This window comes from Sus scrofa, chromosome 15 (genome assembly GCF_054392235.1).
Source record: "Sus scrofa isolate SSC_HxYL_T2T_F1_AM1 chromosome 15, Sscrofa_HxYL_maternal_Yorkshire_Landrace_v2.0, whole genome shotgun sequence".
NCBI classification, from domain to species: Eukaryota; Metazoa; Chordata; class Mammalia; order Artiodactyla; family Suidae; genus Sus; species Sus scrofa.
Genome location: NC_139397.1, coordinates 134,827,137 through 134,846,074, shown reverse-complemented (window position 1 = coordinate 134,846,074; position 18,938 = coordinate 134,827,137). Strand labels below are relative to the sequence as shown.

At 57.2% G+C, this 18,938-nt stretch overlaps 3 protein-coding genes and 1 non-coding gene across 7 annotated transcripts in view; all 4 read right to left on the bottom strand.

The window, feature by feature from the left end:
* VIL1 (villin 1) overlaps window positions 1-4,631 on the bottom strand; it is a 29,867-nt gene extending 25,236 nt beyond the window's left edge. Inside the window, 1 exon segment of the mRNA NM_001444847.1 lies at window positions 4,539-4,631. The gene's annotated coding sequence lies outside the window, so the exon portion shown is untranslated.
* PNKD (PNKD metallo-beta-lactamase domain containing) overlaps window positions 1-18,938 on the bottom strand; it is a 160,917-nt gene that overhangs the window by 38,883 nt on the left and 103,096 nt on the right. The gene's annotated exons all lie outside the window — the stretch shown is intronic.
* CTDSP1 (CTD small phosphatase 1) lies at window positions 11,274-17,418 on the bottom strand. Of its 4 annotated transcripts, none has more exons than XM_021076470.2 (7): window positions 17,117-17,418; window positions 15,607-15,755; window positions 15,172-15,276; window positions 14,990-15,046; window positions 14,042-14,134; window positions 13,718-13,903; window positions 11,274-12,975 (listed from the first exon to the last, which is right to left on the bottom strand). In XM_021076470.2, the coding sequence occupies exons 1-7, from the start codon at window positions 17,181-17,183 to the stop codon at window positions 12,847-12,849; spliced, it is 786 nt and encodes a 261-aa protein (XP_020932129.1). In that variant the 5' UTR covers window positions 17,184-17,418; the 3' UTR covers window positions 11,274-12,846. The 4 variants fall into 4 exon arrangements, with proteins under 4 accessions (XP_020932129.1, XP_020932131.1, XP_020932132.1 ...); XM_021076472.2 differs by having other exon boundaries at window positions 15,172-15,273; XM_021076473.2 differs by lacking the exon at window positions 14,990-15,046.
* On the bottom strand, window positions 14,695-14,759 carry MIR26B (microRNA mir-26b). The gene has a single exon (NR_162168.1). It is a non-coding gene; the product is annotated as a microRNA mir-26b (primary transcript).

Below are 18,938 nucleotides of genomic sequence, written 5' to 3'. Positions count from 1 at the left end.
TGGGGAGTGACCCTAGTGGTTATGGAGTTTCCATCTGGGATGAGGAAAAATTTCTGGAACCAGAGAGTGGAGATGGTTGCCCAACATTGTGAATGTTTTGAATGCCGCTGAATTGTATGCTTTAAAGTGGTTAAAATGATAAATCTTATGTGTATTCTACCACAATAAAAAAGGGCATGAGGCGTTTCCGTCGTGGCTCAGTGGTTCATGAATCCGACTAGGAACCATGAGGTTTGGGGTTCGATCCCTCGCCTCGCTCAGTAGGTTGAGGATCTGGCGTTGCTGTGGCTCTGGCGTGGGCTGGTGGCTACAGCTCTGATTCCTAGCCTGGGAACCTCCATATGCAGAGGGAGCGGCCCAAGAAATGGCAAAAAGACCAAAAAAAAAAAAAAGTGCATGAAACATTTTCCTGTTTCTTGCTACCCCTAAACACCCTTCAGTTACAGTTCTGGTGGCCCACAAGAGGTGGACCTACCGAGGTGGGGCCATGTTTGTTTGTTTAGGACCGAATCCCCAGCATCTAGCACTGCGGGCCCTTTGCTGAGTGGGAGGATGGGCTGATGGATGGATGGGTAGATGGATGGGTGGGTGGGTGATTGGGTGGCATGTGGGTGAAAGTGATTGAGTGGAGGAATGGATGGATGGATGGATGAATGAATGAATAAATCCTTCTACCGTGAACCACCCTCTAAACACTAATCTCTCAAGCTTCTTTTATGGTATCTTTTATGGTTCTTCTCCTTTGACCTGTAGCTGTGTTCTTCATTCCAGCTACTCATCAGAGTCACCTTGGGAGCTTTTAAACAACACTGATGCTCTGATGCTCAGCTGTATCCATATCTCTGGGGATTCTGATTTAATTAGGCCAGGGTGGGGCCCAGGTTTGGGCCTTTATTTTCTGCCTTTTGGGAGGTGGGGCATAGGTACTTTTAAAACTCCCCAGTGATTCCACTGAGCCAGGGCAAAGAGCCACTTGTCCGCAGTTCTTCGTGTCCCTGGTTTCCTGGCCCTCCCCACCAGGCTGGAGGCCACCCTACTCCCCACGGAGTCTACCACTTTGGCCAGCACAGAGTCACGCTCCGTAAACTCCTTGAACTGATGAATAATGAATGAAAGGTCATGCGGCCCCCACCTCAGTGCACTGACAGCTGGAATCTATCTAATCTCTCCTTGCACCTTGACTCTGAGTCACCTCTTGGAACAATGATCTGGCCTTTTACTGCTGGTAAACTCCCTCTTCTGAGTCCAGAGGGGTGACCCCTCTCCCTGGCTTTCTGGAACTTGGGGGCAAGGTCTCCCTGCCCAGCCTCTGATTAGCAACCCCACCAGCAGGTCAGGGCCACCTGTCAATCGCCAGAGCTGCGCTTGTAGGAGCCCCATGTGCCTGGGCCCTGTCTGTTGCCCCTGCCGGTCAAGGCCTCCTCTATGGGGTATTTCTTTCCTTTCTTTCTTTCTTTCTTTCTTTCTTTCTTTCTTTCTTTCTTTCTTTCTTTCTTTCTTTCTTTCTTTCTTTCTTTCTTTCTTTCTTTCTTTCTTTCTTTCTTTCTTCTTTTTTTAGGGCTGCACCTGCGGCATATGGAAGCTCATAGCAATGCCAGATCTGAGCCACGTCTTTGACCTACACCACAGCTTATGGCAACACTGGATCCTTAACCCACGGAGCGAGGCCAGGGATCGAACCTGTGTTCTCATGGATACTAGTCAGGTTCATTAGCTCTGAGCCACAAGGGGAACTCTCATGAGGTATTTCTTAACCAGCAGAGACCCTGAGGCTCCCAGGACTCTGGGTTCTGTAGAACCAATTTGGATACAAAGGAGGAAAATATTTTCTATTTTATCTCAATCACCACCTTCGCCCACATCCCCCTTTCCACCAAAACAGATTGATGCTCACTAGCTGTAGGATCAGGGGCCATGATTCCTCATCTATGAGGTGGGAGGTTGACTAGGTGGTTGCCACAGCCCACCCCTCCTCAAGAATGTGCTCTGAATCCAGGAGGGAGCAGCAGGAGGGATAGAGGGTAGACCAGATGAAGCCCTTCTTGCCCATCAGAGCATCAGAAACTCAGGCAAGCAGGGGCTTGAAAAAGCTGGTGCTCTCCCTCCCTAGCGAGAAATGGGGATTGGGGACCTCCCGGCAGCCTGGACAGGGACGGGCCTGGGCGAGGGGATTCTGGGAGGGCAGCCTTGAGAGGTGGACTCATACTGCAGCAGTGCCCCCTTGGGTACCTGCCAGCTGCTCCCACCCCATCCATGCTGGTCGGAGCACAGGCCTCTGTGCGCCTCTTCCCCCCCTGCCCCCCCGCCCCGTGGGGCCTTCCCAGCTTCTCATCTCTACTGGGAGGAATAGGGGTCCCACCACCGACCACACAGCCCTGGGTTTGGCTGTGTGATATCTTCTCTCCACCTGAGGTCACTGGCTCCCCCCTGACTCCTGGTCCCCTCTCTTCCCTGTCCCCACCTTGAGGAAGGACACCATCACTCCCTGACCCCAAAGTCAGCCATCAGCGTGGCATCCTGGACCCCTCCCTCTCCTGCCCTTCTGTCCACCTTCGCGCCTCTCCAGTCTGCCTCTAGCACCGCCGGCAGCTCCTCTGCCTCTAGTGACAGCCAGCTGCCTGCTGTTCCACTCCGCCTCTCACCGTCCCCTTGTGTCCCGTCTTTCCCCTCTCATTTTCCTTTCCAGTGCCCTCTCCAACTTTCTTCACTTGGTCTTCTGGACTCAGTTTGGATCTCATTTCTTCCAAAATGCCTTCCCAGGGAGTTCCCGCCATGGCGCAGCGGGACAGGTGGTCTCTCTGGAGCGCTGGAACACAGGTTTGATCCCTGGCCCAGACCAGTGGGTTAAAGATCCAAAATCGCCGCAGCCACAGCTTAGGTTGCAACTGTGCCTGGGATCTGATCCCAGGCCTAGGAACTCCATATGCCACAGGGCGGCCAAAAAAAAAAAAGCACAACGAGATACTTTCCCAGAATCCTACAGCTAGAGGTAGACCAGGGACCCCTCCCTCCTCAGGGACCCCAAGGCGTTCTGGATGGATACTTCCCTTGGTCCCCGGACCATGTGGCCATGAATGGATTCGTTTATCAGTCTGTGCATCTGTTTATCAGTTGGGGAGGTCCCTGAGGTCAAACCTAGATGTGTTTGTAGCTCCCAGCCCCTGGCACATAGTAGGTGCTCAATAAAAATACATTTTGGGGACGGGGTCTTCGGGCCTCACCCACAGCATATGGAGGCTCCCAGGCTATGGGTCAAATCAGAGCTGCAGCTGCCAGCCTACACCACAGCCACAGCAACACCAGCTCCGAGCTGCATCTGTGACCTATACCACGGCTTGTGGCAATGCCGGATCCTTAACCCACTGAGCGAGACCAGGGATCGAACCTGCATCCTCATGGATACTAGTCAGGTTTGTTTCTGCTGAGCCTCTACGGGAACTCCCTCAATAAATATTTTTAAAGCTTAAAAATTCAACTGCAGAATAAAAGGGATGGAACTTCTTGGGGGCCCTGAAGGGAGTTAGGGTCCTTGCTGCCCCAGATCGCATCTTTCCTTTCATTGCTCTATTGTCCTCGGAGTTCGGGCTCCAGAGAGCCCTGGAAAACCGTCGCTGCTCGAAGTCCCTAGCCACGCGGTCTGAATGGGACAGCGCTATGGCGGTCCCCGGACAAGGACACCCCCCGTTTTGTCAGGCCCATGAGAGCAGAGGGAGCAGACACATCCTAGCCCTCAGCCTGCAGCCTCCGTCTCTTCCTGACCTGACACGGCCTGCACTGCCCTTCTGGGAAAAGGGTGGTCAGTACGTCCCAAGATCCTGATGGAAACTTGGCTTCTACCTCTCCAGCCACTCCCCCATTTCAGCTGAATGGGGCCACAGTGCCTGGTGAGGCAAGGGGACGGGTCCTGGTGGAGGAGAGATGGGGCGGAGGTGCCTGCTAAGGTGGCCCAGTGTGGACCGGGGCTGTGCGCCCTGCTGCCACCAGCCCCCCTCTGCACTTGTCCATTCAATCCCAGTTGGCTGTTGCTCGCAGCCTCGTCTCCAGGAGACGAGAGACTTGAGGTCCCAGGAGTGTCGAGGGAGTGGGGACCCAGAGAAAGACACCGTTTCAGATGATGAAGAAAGGGGCAAAGAGAAGGTGGGGGCGGGGGAGGAAGGGGAGAGTGAGGCCAGGGTAAGTAGGTAGCCTGGATGGCCCAGGACTGGAGGGTTTTGAATCTAGAAGTCCTGCGTCTCCAGATTCTCCCAAGGCCAAGGCAATCAGGGATGGTTGACACCCAAGGTGGGGTGGGGGCTGGCGGCAGGTGCGGGTCTGAAAGGACAGTTGTCTGAGGTGGAACCTGCACAGTCCTTCCCTGGAGGCCCAGGAAGACGCACTGGGCTCCCTGCCCTTACCAGACACTCCAGGGCACCGAGCCTCTCCCTCGCACCAGGGCCAAGGAGCAGTAGGAGGTCCCTGGCTGCCCACCGGAAGCAGGGGACCCTGTCCTGTCCTCTCCCACCACCTATGGTTCCCATGTGTCCCCACGGGTGTCTTACCTGTCTAGGGGAGGCAGCTGCCACCTGGGAGATCTCAGGAGTTGTGGCAAGCTGGCTGGAGGACAGCGACCTTTGTCCCCACCCCCCCTCCTCTAGGAACTGCCTTCACCATATAAGGGAAGATAGGGCCCCAGAGAGAGAGAGAGAGAGAGAGAGAGAGAGAATGGGTGAGGGGGTGGGGAGGCAGGTGCCAGCCTGGTCCCTGGGAGCCAGGAGCCCAGCGACTGCCTGACGCCCAGAGCCCATGCGCCCCACCCATGGCACCCGAGAGAGCCCCGGAGGGTGCGATGTGTTTCTGCCCAGGACCCAGGCCCCCCGCTGCAGGTGAACGGCACCTGCCAGGAAAGGCGGGGCGCCTGGACCCTTTCTCCTCCCAACCCAGAGGAGCGGGCTCCAGAGTCCTCCCTCTTTCCTTGGGGGAGTGGCCCTGGGGTGGGGAAGCCCTGGACCCAGGGGTGCAGGGCCAGGGGTTCAGACTTAGGGCCCCTCCAAACAGATGGGACCCTAGCGCCCCTGGCGGTCACTCGCTCAGAGGGGGCGCAATGCTTTTCTTGTCCCTCCTTCAGGGGCATTGGCTCCACCTGGAGTTTTTATGAGCTGCCATAAACCGGTGCGTTTGGACTCTGCTCCGCTGCTCGCTCTCAGAAGCCACGGCTTCATTTCTGAACCCTGATCCCAGGGGGCTTCTCACTCAGGACGGGAAAGGGGCACATCTTCTCCTGACTGCTGCTTCTCCTGACCACTTCTTCCTGAGAGCTCTAGAGACCCCGGGTACTTAGGTGTGCACATGTGTGTGCAGCCACGTATGTGGGAGCTCACGCACTGTCTGGTAAGAAGAGTAAACACACTGCAGGTGCTACTTTAAAAAAATTTTTAAACATTTATTTATTTAGGCCTCACCTGTGACATGTGGAAGTTCCCAGGGCCAGGGATCAAACCTGAGCCAGAATCTGGCATTGTCACGGAAGCGGCTCAGGTCACTGCTGAGGTGTGGGTTCGACTCCTAGCCCAGGAACTTCCACGTGCTGCAGACATGGCCAAAGAAATAAAGTATAAATAGTAGTATAATAGTTTAATGATAAATATACATGGACTCAAGAATTGACACTTGCCATATACATATAGGCAAGTATTATGTATGTATAACACTTGCTTACATATTACATATAAGAAGTAGGACGTTACTTCAGCTCAAAATATTTGTTGCATATCTCCTAAGAACGAGGACAATCTCCTTCACAACTGTAACACGAGTGTCACAACTGAGAAAATTAACAATTATTTTTGGGGAGTTCCTGTCATGGCTCAGTGGTTAATGAATCTGACTAGGAACTACGAGGTTGCGGGTTTGATCCCTGGCCTCGCTCAGGGGGTTAAGGGTCTGCTGTTACTGTGAGCTGTTGGGTAGGTTGCAGATGTGGCTCAGATCCCACGTTGCTGTGGCTGTGGTGTAGGCCGGCAACAACAGCTCTGATTCAACCCCTAGCCTGGGAACCTCCATGTGCCACGGGTGTAGCCCTAGAAAAGACAAACAAACCAACAATTATTTTTAATATCATCTTCTATCCAATCCACAGTCAAATTTCTCCAGTTCTTCCCAGGAGGACTGTAACAGCTGGTTTCATTGATTCTTGATCAAATTAAGATCATGCATTTCATTTGCCTGCTATGTCTCTTCAGTGTTTTTGTTTGTTTGTTTGCCCCACCCTCAGGCTAGGGATCAAATCTGAGCCACCACTGGGGTAAGGCCACTGGATCCTTAACCTGGAGAACCCCGCAGTGGAAGTCCCTCTGCAGTATCTTTTACATTTAATATACTTGCCCCAATTTTTTCTAAAACACTTACTTACCTGAGTCAAGAATTTGTCTCTTTGTTTGTGTATGACAACTGTTCCTCTTCCTCTTCTATTTCCCACAAACTGAAAATACCTTTAAACCCTTGGTTAAGTTCTGGTTAAACAATTTTTTTTCAAAAATATTTGACAAAGGCCAGTGTTTCTCCAACTGTAATAGCTTAAGAATCACTGGGGAGGAGCTCCCATTGTGGCTCAGTGGTAATGAACCAGACTAGTATCCATGAGGATGTGGATTTGATCTCTAGCTTCACTCAGTGGGTTAAGGACCTGGTGTTGCTGTGAGCTGTGGTGTAAGTCCAAGATGTGGCTCAGATCCTGAGATGCTGTGGCTGCAGATCCGATTTGACCCCTAGCCTGGGAACTTCCATATGCTGGGGGAGTACAGCCCTAAAAAGAGAAGAAGAAGAAGAAAAAAAAAAAAAGAAAAAGAATCACTGGGGGAATCTATCTGAAATGCAGACTCTGATTCCATGGATCTGGGGTGGGGCCTGAGACTCTACATCATTAGAGTTCCCATGTGGTACTAATATGCCAGCCCAGGAACCACATTTTTTTTTTTTTTTGCTTTTTTTTAGGCAGTACCTGTGGCATATGGAAGTTCTCAGGCTATGGGTCGAATATGAGCTGCAGCTGCCAGGCTACACCACAGCCACAGCCACATCCACACCAGATCTGAGCCACATCTGCAACCTACACCACAGCTCGCGGCAACACCAGATTCTTAACCCACTGAGAGAGGCCAGGGATTGAACCTGCATCCTCATGGATACTAGTCGGGTTTTTAAGCTGCTGAGCCACAACAGGAACTCCCCCGGAGACCACACTTTGAGCAGCATGGTCAAAGGTGTTGCTGTGTACTTCACACTGCCTGGCATCAGGTATATAATGTCAAGTTATCTCATCATGAATGATGTGAAGTTTGATCCCTTAATTAAGAGGGTGGTTGCTAGCTATTGCCCCTATAAAGGCACTTTTCCCCCTTTGCAATTAGAAGTGATCTTAGGGCACTGGCAGAAAAGAATTTTTTAAATTATTTATCACTTTCTACTTCTCCTTTTGTAATATTGATTGTGTAATTCCTTTGCGAATGTCTGCTTTTTCCAGTGTTTGTTTTGCTCACTACATACCCTAGTGCCTGGGACAGAGTAGGCATGCAACGATTCTTTGAAGGAAAGAAATGGAATTTGTGATTTCTATCTTTGGTAATATATTTAGAAAACTGACTGTTTCAGCTTTCTGTGGGGTTTTATTTGGCCACGCCTGCGGCATGGGGAAGTTCCCAGGGCAGAGAGCAAACCTGTACCACAGCTGTGACCCAAGCCACAGCAGTGATAACGCTGGATGCTTAACCCACTGAGTCACTAGAGGATGCCTCATTTTTTTTTTTTTTTAAATCACTATATAGTATTCTCTGGTATAGACAGAGCAACATTTATTTAACCAGTCCCTTACTGATGGATACTGAGGCTATATCAGGTGTTTTGCTATTACCAACAAGGATGCAATTAATACTTATACATACAAGGTTTTGGAGTTCCCATCGTGGCTCAGTGGTGACAGACCTGACTAGTATCCATGAAGACTCAGGTTCGATCCTTGACCTTGCTTCTGGGTTAAGGATCCGGCACTGCTGTGGGCTGTGGTGTAAGCTGGTGGCTGCAGTTCCGATTCAATTCAACCCTTAGCCTGGGAACCTCCATGTGCCGCAAGTGTGGCCCTAAAAAGACAAAAACCAAAAATACCTATACATACAAGGTTTTATATATATATATATGTATATGTACATTTAATCTACCACATAAATTCCTAAAAGTGTAATTGCTAGATCAAAACGTATCTGCGTTCAAAAAAACATATGTATATGCATATATACATATACACATGTGTGTGTGGATACACACACACACACACACACATATTTTCACCTCCCCACAGAGCTCCAGGGCCAGACATCGGATCCGAGCCACAGCTACAAACTAAGCCACAGTTATGGCAACACTGGATCCTTAACCCACTGGGCAGGGCTGGGGATTGAACCCGTGTCCCAGTGCTCCCAAGACGTTGCCGATCCCATTGCACCACAGAGGGAACTCTTAAAAAATATTTTTCATTTTTATTTTCTTTTTAAGGCCACACCCACAGCATATGGAAGTTCCTGGGCTAGGGGTCAAATCAGAGTTGCAGCTGCCAGCCTACACCATAGCCACAGCAATGTCAGATCCAGGTCACAGCTCGTGGCAATGCCAGCCAGATCCTTACCCCACTGAGCAAGGCCAGAGATCAAACCCACATCCTCATGGACATTATGTCTGGTTCTTAACCCACTGAGCCACAACAGGAACCTCCCAAAATATTGTCGATAGATATAGTCAAATCATTCTCCAAAGAGGTCTCACCAGCTTACACTCCTGCCAGCAGTGCTGGACCAGGTGCCTGCTCCTTCTGTTCTGTGTATAACAAGCAAATAATGCACAACTAAGAACCACACCAGGGAAAAAAAAAAAAAAAAGAACCACACCAGGGTCCCTTAGAGACACTTTCACAGAGTATATCTCCAAAGCCAGAATTCAGGTCCCCCCTCCCCTCCCCCTCCCCTCCTCTCCCCTTCCCTCTCCCTCCCCTCCCCTCCCCTCTCCTCTCTCCTCCCCTCCCCGCCCACCTGTGCCCCCAGAGTCAACCAGCCACAGCTTCCTGCCAAGTTCACCTCCTATTCACATCCTTCCCTTCATTCTTCACTCTGCCTCTGCCCCAGTTCAAGTCTTCATCCTCTCTCTTTGGAACCACAGCTGTGGGTTCCCCAGAGGGAGAGTCTTATGTCTCCATATCTCAGATTTAGCCTCCAATATGGGGCTACCAGTTTTGGGGCTGCCCCTCTCCAGTTCAGTGTTCCCTGAGGTCCCTTAATGGCACCCGGTGCTTCCAAGAAAAAGGCCACGCCCTTGGTCTGGTTACAGAGCTTTCTTATCTCACCCTCACTTTTGGGCAGCGTCATTTCCCATCATTTCCCATCCTTCCCCTCTCCGTAAGGCGCCTGCCCCACCCCCCAGCTTCCTTTACCGGTGCACAGACCACCTTCACCAGAACGATGCCTCCCTCCCCAACTCCTCCCTCGGAAAGCACTTCCAGTCCCTCCCACGGCGACCCTGGGGTATTAGGTGTCCGCCTGTTGCTCCCCATCCTCCTGCTGTTTCGTTGCACTGCATTTGCAGCGGTTCAGGTTTAAACAGTCTCTTCAGATGTCTTTCTCGGCACTAAGGTGTGAGTTCCTTGCGAGCAGAGGCACAGCCTAGTCATGGTGTGTCCCCGGTCCTGGCACCGCGCCTGGCACACAGTAAACACAGATACATGTGGCTGCCTTAAACTCTGCGGGTGAAGGGTGTGGGCGGGATAGGTGGAGCTGGCTGCGATCTCATTCAAAGTTGGGAGCTGTAGTGACTCTTTGTGTCCGGCCCTCTGGGATGCAAATCTGGGGGGACTCGTGTTTGCATGGAGAGCAGGAAATACAGCAGCACCCCGCGGAGGGCCTGGGCAGAGGCAGGGAGGGCTGGATAGGTACCCTGCCACAGGCTCTCGGGCTTCAGCTCTTACTGGGACTGGAGCTGATGGCGCGGAGGGTGGGTGCTGCGGGTTCCCTTCCCTGGTGGATGCTTTCCGGCACTTTTCTACCAGTGAGAAGTAGAGGGGAGGGGGCGGGAGCGGGCGGCAGTCACCCGTTCTGCAGATCCCCTTAGAGACTTGGGGGGCAGATCAGCATCTGGGACACCAGGAGGCAGCCTTGAGGCTGGGTTCACAAGGTAAGGGGATGAGGGTGTTGGAGGGGTGGAGCTGGGGCGGTGGGAGGGGAGTAAGGTGAATAGGGGTCCATCTCCGGACCGGGGGAGGGCAGATCTCTCTCCCCGCTACGTTTGTTGAAGGGGAGCCAGAAGCTACCCACCCCAAAGAGGAGGGTGAATAACCCGCCCTCCTCTTTCCAGACCCCGGGAGCGGGGGAGAGGGCCGGGTATGTGAGCCGTGGGCTGTTGGAGGCGGGCCGGAGAGGGAGGCCGGGCGTGGGAGAGCTTGGGCGTCCGCGAGGACAGAGCGCCCTCTAGTGGTCACCGTGGGAAGCGGGAGAGGGCGGGCCGCGAGGGCACTTCCTGCCAGGGCCTGGGGCTGCCCAGTTTTGTAAAGGAAGTGCTGCCAGGGCCGGAGGGGCGGGAGCAGGAAGTGGGCCGGAGGCTCGAGCAAGGGTGCGGCCCGCGGGTAGTGAGAGGCCGCGGCCGGGGCGCGTGGGGGGAGGGGTGCGGAGGTGAACGAGACCGAGATCGAGACCGCGTCCCCACCCATCCTCGCCGGAGCCCCGACGCCGCAGCCCGCGACGCCTCCGCGGGCTCGGGGTCGGCCGCTTTCAAAGTTCTTCCGCTTGGAGCTGAACTTCCCTCTAACTCGCCCCCCCCCGCCCCGCTCCACCCTCTGGGGCCTCTGGAGCCGCTCCCCTCGGCTCGGGGCGGAGACCACACCCCTCCTGTCTCCAAATACCTTCCAGGGGCCTCTCCTAGGGACGCCTTTCTGCTTGGCTTAGGGCTAATATTATCGAGTCCTCCTTGTGCAGGCATTTAATCAATTCTGCAAAAAGGGCCTGTGTCCATTTTGCAAATCAGATAAATTAGGTAACTGAGGCTAAGCGAGGTAGAAGAATTAACAGTACAGCCCAATGCGCTCAGATCCATTCCAAGCTTGCATCTTCACACTTGAAGCCCCAGGTGGGGTTAGGGCCTCCCCTCAGCCACTCCCATCCCGGTCCCCCCAAAAGGTTTGCTGAAGCAGGGCGTGGCCTCATGGGACTCCCTGCCCTTAAACGGCCGCACCCCACCCCGCAATAACCACAGAGTCAGGATGGGGGGGGGGTCTGGCAGTCTCTTTAGTTCTCATCGCACTGTGGGGTTGTCCAATACAGAGAAGGCACTTAAATCGTAGGGTTACCTGATTCACACCAACCATGTCCTCCCTCCCAGAGGGGGAGTGGGGGACTCCACTTGACATCCCCCTTGGCACTCGTAGTGGGTCCCCTTAACCGTTATGCCCTGGGGAGAGCCCAAGGCCTTGACCCTCAGACTCAGCATTCGGGGTAAGCATTCCAGATAAAGGAGTCAGGGCTGGAAGGCAGGACGTCCTGGGAACTGCCCCCAGCCAGCCGGGGGGGGGGGGGGGGGGGGAGGGGGCGGGGGGGGGGAGGAGGCAGAGGGCTGCAGGGGTGGGTTGGCACAGGGGAGGGGGACAGCTTGGCCAGGCTTCCTGGAGACCCCCAAACCCCATAAGAAGGGTCCCACCTCCTACAGATCCCCGAAAGGCACCAGTGAAGTACAGGGTGGGTGGGGTAGGCATCGTTTAGGTGGTGCTCAGTCTTCCCCCCACACTTGGCTGGTGGGCCTGGCACAGCACTGGGCACAGAGAAGGTGCTCAATAAATGCTTTTTGAATGAATGAACACAGCGAAGAGAGTGTGAGGGACAAAGGTCAGGGCCTGGGGCCCCTTGGCCCAGCCTGTTGCATTCAGAGAATAGCAGTTTAAAAAAGGTAAAAATCCTTTCCCTCCTCCCCCCAATTTATGGGCCCAGGAAAGGGGTGAGGGAGGGGGGTCTCTACCCCAACCCTTCCCTCTCCCCTTCCCCTAAAAATCTATATACACATATACATATTTATATGGCACCACAAAGGGGTCCTTTCCTTCGTATGCCCCCACACTTGGAGCCAGGGGTGTCAAGCCCCAGGGCTTCAGCGGGGTCAGGGCAGACAGGAGAGGCTGGAGCTCGGCCATGTAGGAAGTAGCCCCTCAGGTGCTGATGAGCCCAGAGAAGCTGATTCCCGGGGTCCTAACAGACTAGAACCCTGCTCCCTTCACAAGGGGTGAGGGATCTCTCTTGGGCAGACTGGTGGGGGCGTGGCCATCTCAAGGGAGGGAGGAGGTGGGGAGACACGGTCCGACCCCCACCAGCCTCGATTGCAGCAACCTGAAGGCTTTACCAGGCATGAACTGACCCGGATTGTGGCCCTGGGAAAACCAGGCAGGGAAGAGGGCTCTCGGAAAGGCACTTGGTATCCACAGTTCCCAGGCTGGGGGCCCAAGGCGTGGGGCAGCAAAACCTTGCTCCTCCCCCAGGCAGGATCAGAAGGGGCCGAGGGGCCCAGTTTGGCAGCAAAGAAACACGGTGGTCAGAGAGAGGGAGAGAAGAGAGGGAGCGTGGCACACAGGGCCCCAGAGGTCCCCCAAGAAGGAGGAGGAGGTTCTAAGGCACTGACACAGGGACCCAGGGACTTGTCACCCTTGGTGCAGCCTGGGGCCCCCTCCACAGCCTGGCCAGGCTGGCGGGGGCGATGCCCACTTCCCCATGGCGCTGAGTGTTCTTAAGGAAGAGTCCACGTATGAGGGGTGCGGGTATAGTCAGGGGCAGGTCCTGGCCCCGTGGCGCCTCACTAGCTGCCGGGCCGAGGCTGCCTGAGCACTGAGTACACGTCATCCACGCGGCTGAGCTGCTCGAAGAAGGGCAGGAGGTCGTGGAGCTCCGTGTCACTCATGTTGTCAAACCACGAGGCTACTGGTACCTGGGCAGATGGGTGCAGGGTGGTGAGGGGGGCATCCATTCCCTGGACACGGAATGCCCAGATGAGCCCTGAGCAACCAGTGCTCAGTGGGCCACCTCCTGGAAGCCCCTTACCCACAGTTTTCAAACATTCTGACAGCAGCCCCCAGGAAGTCGCATTTACCCATAGGTCAAAGCAAAAGTTTTCGAGAGCCCTTCTTTGTCTTCCTAGGTGCAAAGCACTCAGATATCTCCTGTTCTGTTTCATTCATTAAAAAAAAAAAAAAATCCAGAGTTCCTGCTGTGCCGCAACTGGATCGGCAGTGTCTCGGGAGCGCTGGGACTCCGCTTCGAGCCCCAGCCCGGCACAGTGGGTTAAGGATCTGGCATTGCCATAGCTTCGGCTTAGGTTGAGACTGCGGCCCGGATCTGATCTCTGGCCCAGGACCTCCGTGTGCCGCAGGACGGCCAATAAAGAGAAAAAAGAAAAAAAAAAAAAATCCCATCCAGGACCCACTAAGTTATTTCTGTCACCCACCAACAGTTCACAACTGGCAGGAAGAAAAATGGACCCGAGCCCATGGCAGGTGCCCTGGATACGCAGGCAAAGTGAGCTGAGTGATTGATAAAGGATGAGGGGCAGCAGCAGGCGGACAAGGCGAGCAGGCAGCAGGTAGGGGTCGCTGAGAAGAGGAAAGAGGGAGAACTGGGACGGCAGCAGACCCAGCAGGGGCCCCTCTCCCCGTTCTGCCCGGCGCACTCACGGCGTTATCTGGATGGAAGACATAGGAGGCGGGCGAGTTGTCCAGGATGAGCACCCGCCGAAGGTCTCGGCCCAGCCGGCTCAGGTCCTTCACGTAGTTCCCCCGGTGGAAGACGCATGACTCTCGAAACAGCCGCGCCCGGAAGGCCCCCCACTTGTCCAGCAGGTCAGCTACTGGGTCTGCGTACTGGGGGGTGGGAGGTGGGTTATCCAGGGACCACTGCCCAGAGGTCACATGCACGCTGGAGGCAGATAAGAAGCAGAGGTGCCCCAGGAACCCCTGGCGGGGGCGGGGGCGGGGCGGGGGCGGGGGCGGGTGGCTCACCTTGGCAAGGCTGGCGGTGAACAGCACACATTCGAAGAGCTCACCCATCCGCTGCAGGAACTCGTCAACGTGGGGCCGCTTCAGCACATAGACCTGGGGGGTGGGCCGGTGAGGGGACTGCTGGCCCATGGGCCAGGGTGGGGCAGGGCGGCTGGGGGCTGGCAGGGAGTGGGTGGAGGAGGCAGAGGCGCACAGGAGGGAGGCTGGTCCCAGGGCCTGTAGGCTCCACTTGGCCAGCCACCCCAACCACCACTGAGGAGACCGCCCACCACCCCAGAAGAGGGTCAAGCTGAACCTCTGACTCCTGGCTTCAGGCCCGACCTCAAAGGGAACAACTCCTTTCTTTCTTTTTTTTTTTTTTTTTGTCATTTTAGGGACACACCCAAGCGGCACATGGAGGTTCCCAGGCTAGGGGTCTGTCTGCAACCTGCACCACAGCTCACAGCAACACCAGATCCTTAACCCACTGAGCGATGCCAGGGAGGATCGAACCCGTGTCCTTAGGAATGCTAGTCAGATTCGCTAACCGCTGAGCCAGGATGGCAACTCCTCAAAGGGAATACCTAATTTCCAGTCCCTTCCTCCACCGTGACCTCAGCCAGATGTGGGGGCCGGGGGCCACTCCCTCACCCCAAGGCAGCAGGGCACCGGCCCCCGAGCCAAGTAATGGAGAACAGGCTGGACAGCACACAACCTATCCTGAATTACTTGAACTGGGTCCCGGGCAGGGCAGGGTGGGGCGAGGGGGCGCCGAGGAGGATTCCCCACTCCCTGCAGGCCTTGAGTCGGGCCGCCAAGTCTCCTTGAGCAAGTCTCACACCCTCTCTGGGCCTCTGACATTCCACATCTATCCAAGTCCCATGTGGGGCTCTCGGGACTGGTGGGAGGAGCCTGGGGTCTGAAGACAGATGCCAAGTCTATCACCCCCCCCCATGCCCAGCCCCTCACCTGGTGGACCACCCCATCGATCTCCACAGGGATGATGAAGTCGGCATTGTTCACTGGCTGTGGGAGGGGGGGTGGGGAGGAAGAGCTGCTGGAGCTGAGGCATGGCCCGCGGAGACCGCCCTCCCAGGCCAGAGCTGGCACCCTCAGAGACCCGGGGCTGAGGGCTGCTGGGCAGGGCCCACCTTGAAGGAGCTGTGCACCAGCGTCTCATCCAGGTCGATGACCACGCAGATCTTGTCCGAGTCCTGGGCCTTGGCCTCGGGGAGCAGGTACTGGACGGGGCTCTGCTGTGGGGATGGGCGGGGCTGGCTGCGGGCACCTCTCTCAAGCCCTGGTCATTTTTCCTACACAGCTCTTCCCTCCCCCAGCCCTGTACCTGGTGAACCTTCCAGGACAGAGAGGAAGAGACCACCCCCTCCCCAGCTTGGCCCCTGCCAACTATTCCCTTCTCTGGGCATTCAGGGCTGGGAAGGCCTGGGAAGCTGGAGCGCTTGAGGCGGGGAGGGGCTCCCCCCTGCTTCCCGGCCTAAGAGTGGGTCCCAAAGCATCCCCTTCCCCTAAACCCCCTGATGGCTGAGCCCAGGTGCCCCTGTAACCCCCACCCGGCCACCACGCACCTTGGGGACGGCACCATTCTCCTCCACCAGCAGAGGCGCCCCGCTGTGGGCAGGCAGGGCCTCCCCATCGTCCCGGCAGACGCAGCAGAAAAGTGAGTGGAGGATGCCCCGACTCCGGGGCTTCTGGGAAGCTGTAGACTTCTGGTCACCTGAAGCAGGGAGGCCCAAGAGGGGGTGTGCACACTGACTGGCCTGCAGAGGTGTGCGTCTGTGCCCAGATGTGGGGCTCTGGGCTGAGGGGTTCTGGCCGTGCCCCCTTCATTCAGGGAGACACGCTAAGGTGGCATCCTGACAGTCTTGGCTCGGGGCCACCCCTCGGCTCCCCACAAGTTCTTCTAGTGTGGGTACGAAGTCACCCACATTAGACAGGGGGCTGGCTGGAGGCGGGCGCTGAGGGCACTTTCTCTTCCTAAGGCTCCATCACTGATGAGGGATCAGCCCACTGGGGACACCTCTTGACACCCACTGCTCTGTTGGGCCCCTGCCAAAGAGGGCTGGGGTCTGGGGCCCTGCGGCCCACAACAGCCCTCCGTCCCCTTCTCCGCCTCCGGAGGTCCAAAGTCCTCTCTGAGGCTGGGCCCAGAGGCAGGGAGCAGGGGCCTGGGCCAGTGTCCTGCGGTCATCTGCTGGCCCCGCCTCCTCCACCCCCGCACGGACCTCCAACCATGATCCGCCCACCCTCCAAGCGCCCCTCCACCCGGGCCCCCTGCCCCTGAGGGGTGCGAGGCCCCCCAGAGGTGGCAGGATCTTCCTAGCCTCTGAAGTCATCACCCGGACAGGGAGGAGCAGACCCCTCAGCTCAGACCCGTCAGCCCTGGGAAGCCCGGCCGAGATGGGCGGCTTCCCGGGTCGGTAGTGTGGGCATAGGCCTGGCGCCCACCGGCCTGAAGCCGGGGCACCGCGTGCACTGTCACGACGCTCGGGTCTCCCGGCGGGCGCGCTGGGGACCCTTAGAAGTGGTTACCCCTCTCTGGAGCCTCTGAGAGGCTCGGCGCCTCCACGCGGGGCGCGCAAGTTTGTGGGGAACGTGGCTGTGTGTTGGCGGGAGATGCAACCCACCCCAGTCCGCTGTCACCTCCGCGCCCCCTCCCGCCACCCGACTAGACCGCGGCCCAGAGGGGGCGGAGTCTCAGCTGGTGGCCTGAAGGCGCCCTCTTTTACCCCCCCCCCATCTCCCAGTCCCATTGGCGCCAACGCGGGGGTGGGGGGGGGGGGGCGACTCTCCGGCACGGTGCACAGCCAGTCTAGGAGACCCGGAGGGCTCCCCTTCTCTACCCCTTCCTCAGTTTCCCCGACTAGAACAGACAGGAGTGCCCCAAAGGCGCCAGGCCCCGCCCCGCGCCTCAGAGCCTCCGCAAGTTCAAACACTCATCCCGCTCCCCCTCGGGTTGGAAGCTTCGGCCCCCGCCGAGGCGGGCGGCCGGGGTGGCGGTGGCGGCTGCCCGGGAAGGTCCCGGGCCCCTCCTTCCTGCGGTGCCCGGGCTGCAGCCCCCTCCGCGCGCCCCAGTACCTTTGCCCCGTAGCGGACTCCGCGCTTCCTCCTTGGTGATCTGAGTAATGACGGCCGAGCTGTCCATGGGGCCGGGCGCGCTCCGCTCCGGCCGGACTCTGGCCCGGGCGCCCGGCCTCCCCCCCGGCTCGGGCCGGAATCGGGGCGCGGGGGGGAGGGGAGGGGTGGGAGGGAGGGATCCCCGCGAGCTTCGGAGGGGAGGGGAGCCAGGTTCTAAGGGGGAGGGGGAGGGAGGGGGCGCGGAGGAAACTTTGTTACAACATGGAGTTTCCTCCCCGCGAGGCGGATGCAAACATGGAACCCGGGCGCCGTTTCAAGGCTCCCCCTTAAAAGGGCAACGGCTTCGGCGTGACCTGGACTCTGCTCGGGCTTTCAACACTTCAGGGGCCGGCGCGGCTCCGCGGGCTGGGAGGCGGGCCCGGCCGGGTTCCTGCCGCGCTCCAGGGGGCGTCGCCTCCCTTCCTGCCTCCCGCCCGCCCGCGGGGCCAAGCCTCTGCGGCTGCGTGGCAGGACCGGCAGCCGGCCCACAGTTCCCCGACTCTTGGCTGCCGGGGGCCAGGCCCCGCCCCCGCCCTGCCCTACCCTACCCTAGCCTACCCAATCGCCCACGCCCAGGAGTGCCCTAGGGCGGTGCGGCTCCTCCCCTGCACTCTCCGAGGGTCGCGGGCTGACAGCTTCTCGGTTTCCTCTTCTGGGAAATGGGAATTACACCATCTGGTCTATAAAGTGGGTCTTCTCTCCGACGGTCGTAAGGCTTATTTCGCAGGGATGTCGTGAGCGTGTAAAGGCTCTTTGCTACCTTCAGACGGCTGTGCAGATCCACACAGTTAAGCTCTTAACTGGGCTGTGACCGCGACTCACCGCAGTCTCTGGCTCCTTCCCCTAAACCCAGAGCTGTAGGGCGTGAAAATGCCAACTGCCTGCCCCGGGATTCCCTCAGCCGCCCCGCCACGTCCACTCCCCGTGCGCACTCCAGCTACCTGACTTTCCCGCCCGGAGCCAAGCGCCTCCACGCGCTTCAGGGCCTTTGTGCGTGCTGTTCCCTCTACGTGAAATGCACTTCCTCCCTCTCCGCATAGCCAAATCCCACGGACCTCGAAGAGGAAATGACACTCTCTCCAAGAGGCCTTCCTAGGTCCTCTACTCCCCAGCCGGCCACTCTGTGACTATTGAGGAAGGGGAAAATCGGACGGCGGCCCCCACGCATTGGTCAACCGTGGACTCAAGCCCTGCAGGCTCAATGCCTGACTATGGGCATCACAGTCATCAATTGTTTGGAGGACCTTGAACACACGTTCCGCCTGGGTCTGTGCAGACAGACCGGCAGGCGCGGGGCCAGCGTTTCCACGCAGATTCTTTACAAAGGAAACTCCCGTGTGGTGCGTGGTTAGGTCTGAGGGTGGTCTATCTGTCTTTCTTTCTTTCTTTCTTTCTTTCTTTCTTTTTCTTTCTTTCTTTCTTTTCTTGTTTATTAAGATCCTTGCATTTGTCGTTATTACTTTTTGTTCACATTTTAAAAATACTAATATCGCCAAGCCTTGACAAACACGCCTCAGCACTTCCTTCCCCCGCGGGCCGCGGGGCGGGGCGGGGCAGGGCGGGCGCGTCCTGTCCCGTCCGGCCGCGGGGTGCGAGCGCGGCGCACGTCCTCCAGGCCCGGAGAAGGGGGGTGCGGAGGGGGCAGAGGCCCCGCGCGAGGGGCAGGACACGAGGGGAGCGGCGCTCGCCCGGAGACGTGCCAGCTTCGGGCTTGGGGACCAGGGCGAAGAAGACGTGGTCACGGGCTGTGAGCCCCGCCGCAGCTGGACTCCACGACTCCCCG

Excerpts from the sequence above, each read along its gene's own strand:
- CTDSP1 (XM_021076470.2), bottom strand. The coding sequence starts at position 17,183 with ATGGACAGCTCGGCCGTCATTACTCAGATCACCAAGGAGGAAGCGCGG. Across the intron at positions 15,277-15,606 it reads AGAATGGTGCCGTCCCCAAG|CAGAGCCCCGTCCAGTACCT; the intron begins GTGCGTGGTGGC and ends CCATCCCCACAG. Across the intron at positions 15,047-15,171 it reads TGGTGCACAGCTCCTTCAAG|CCAGTGAACAATGCCGACTT; the intron begins GTGGGCCCTGCC and ends CCCCTCCCACAG.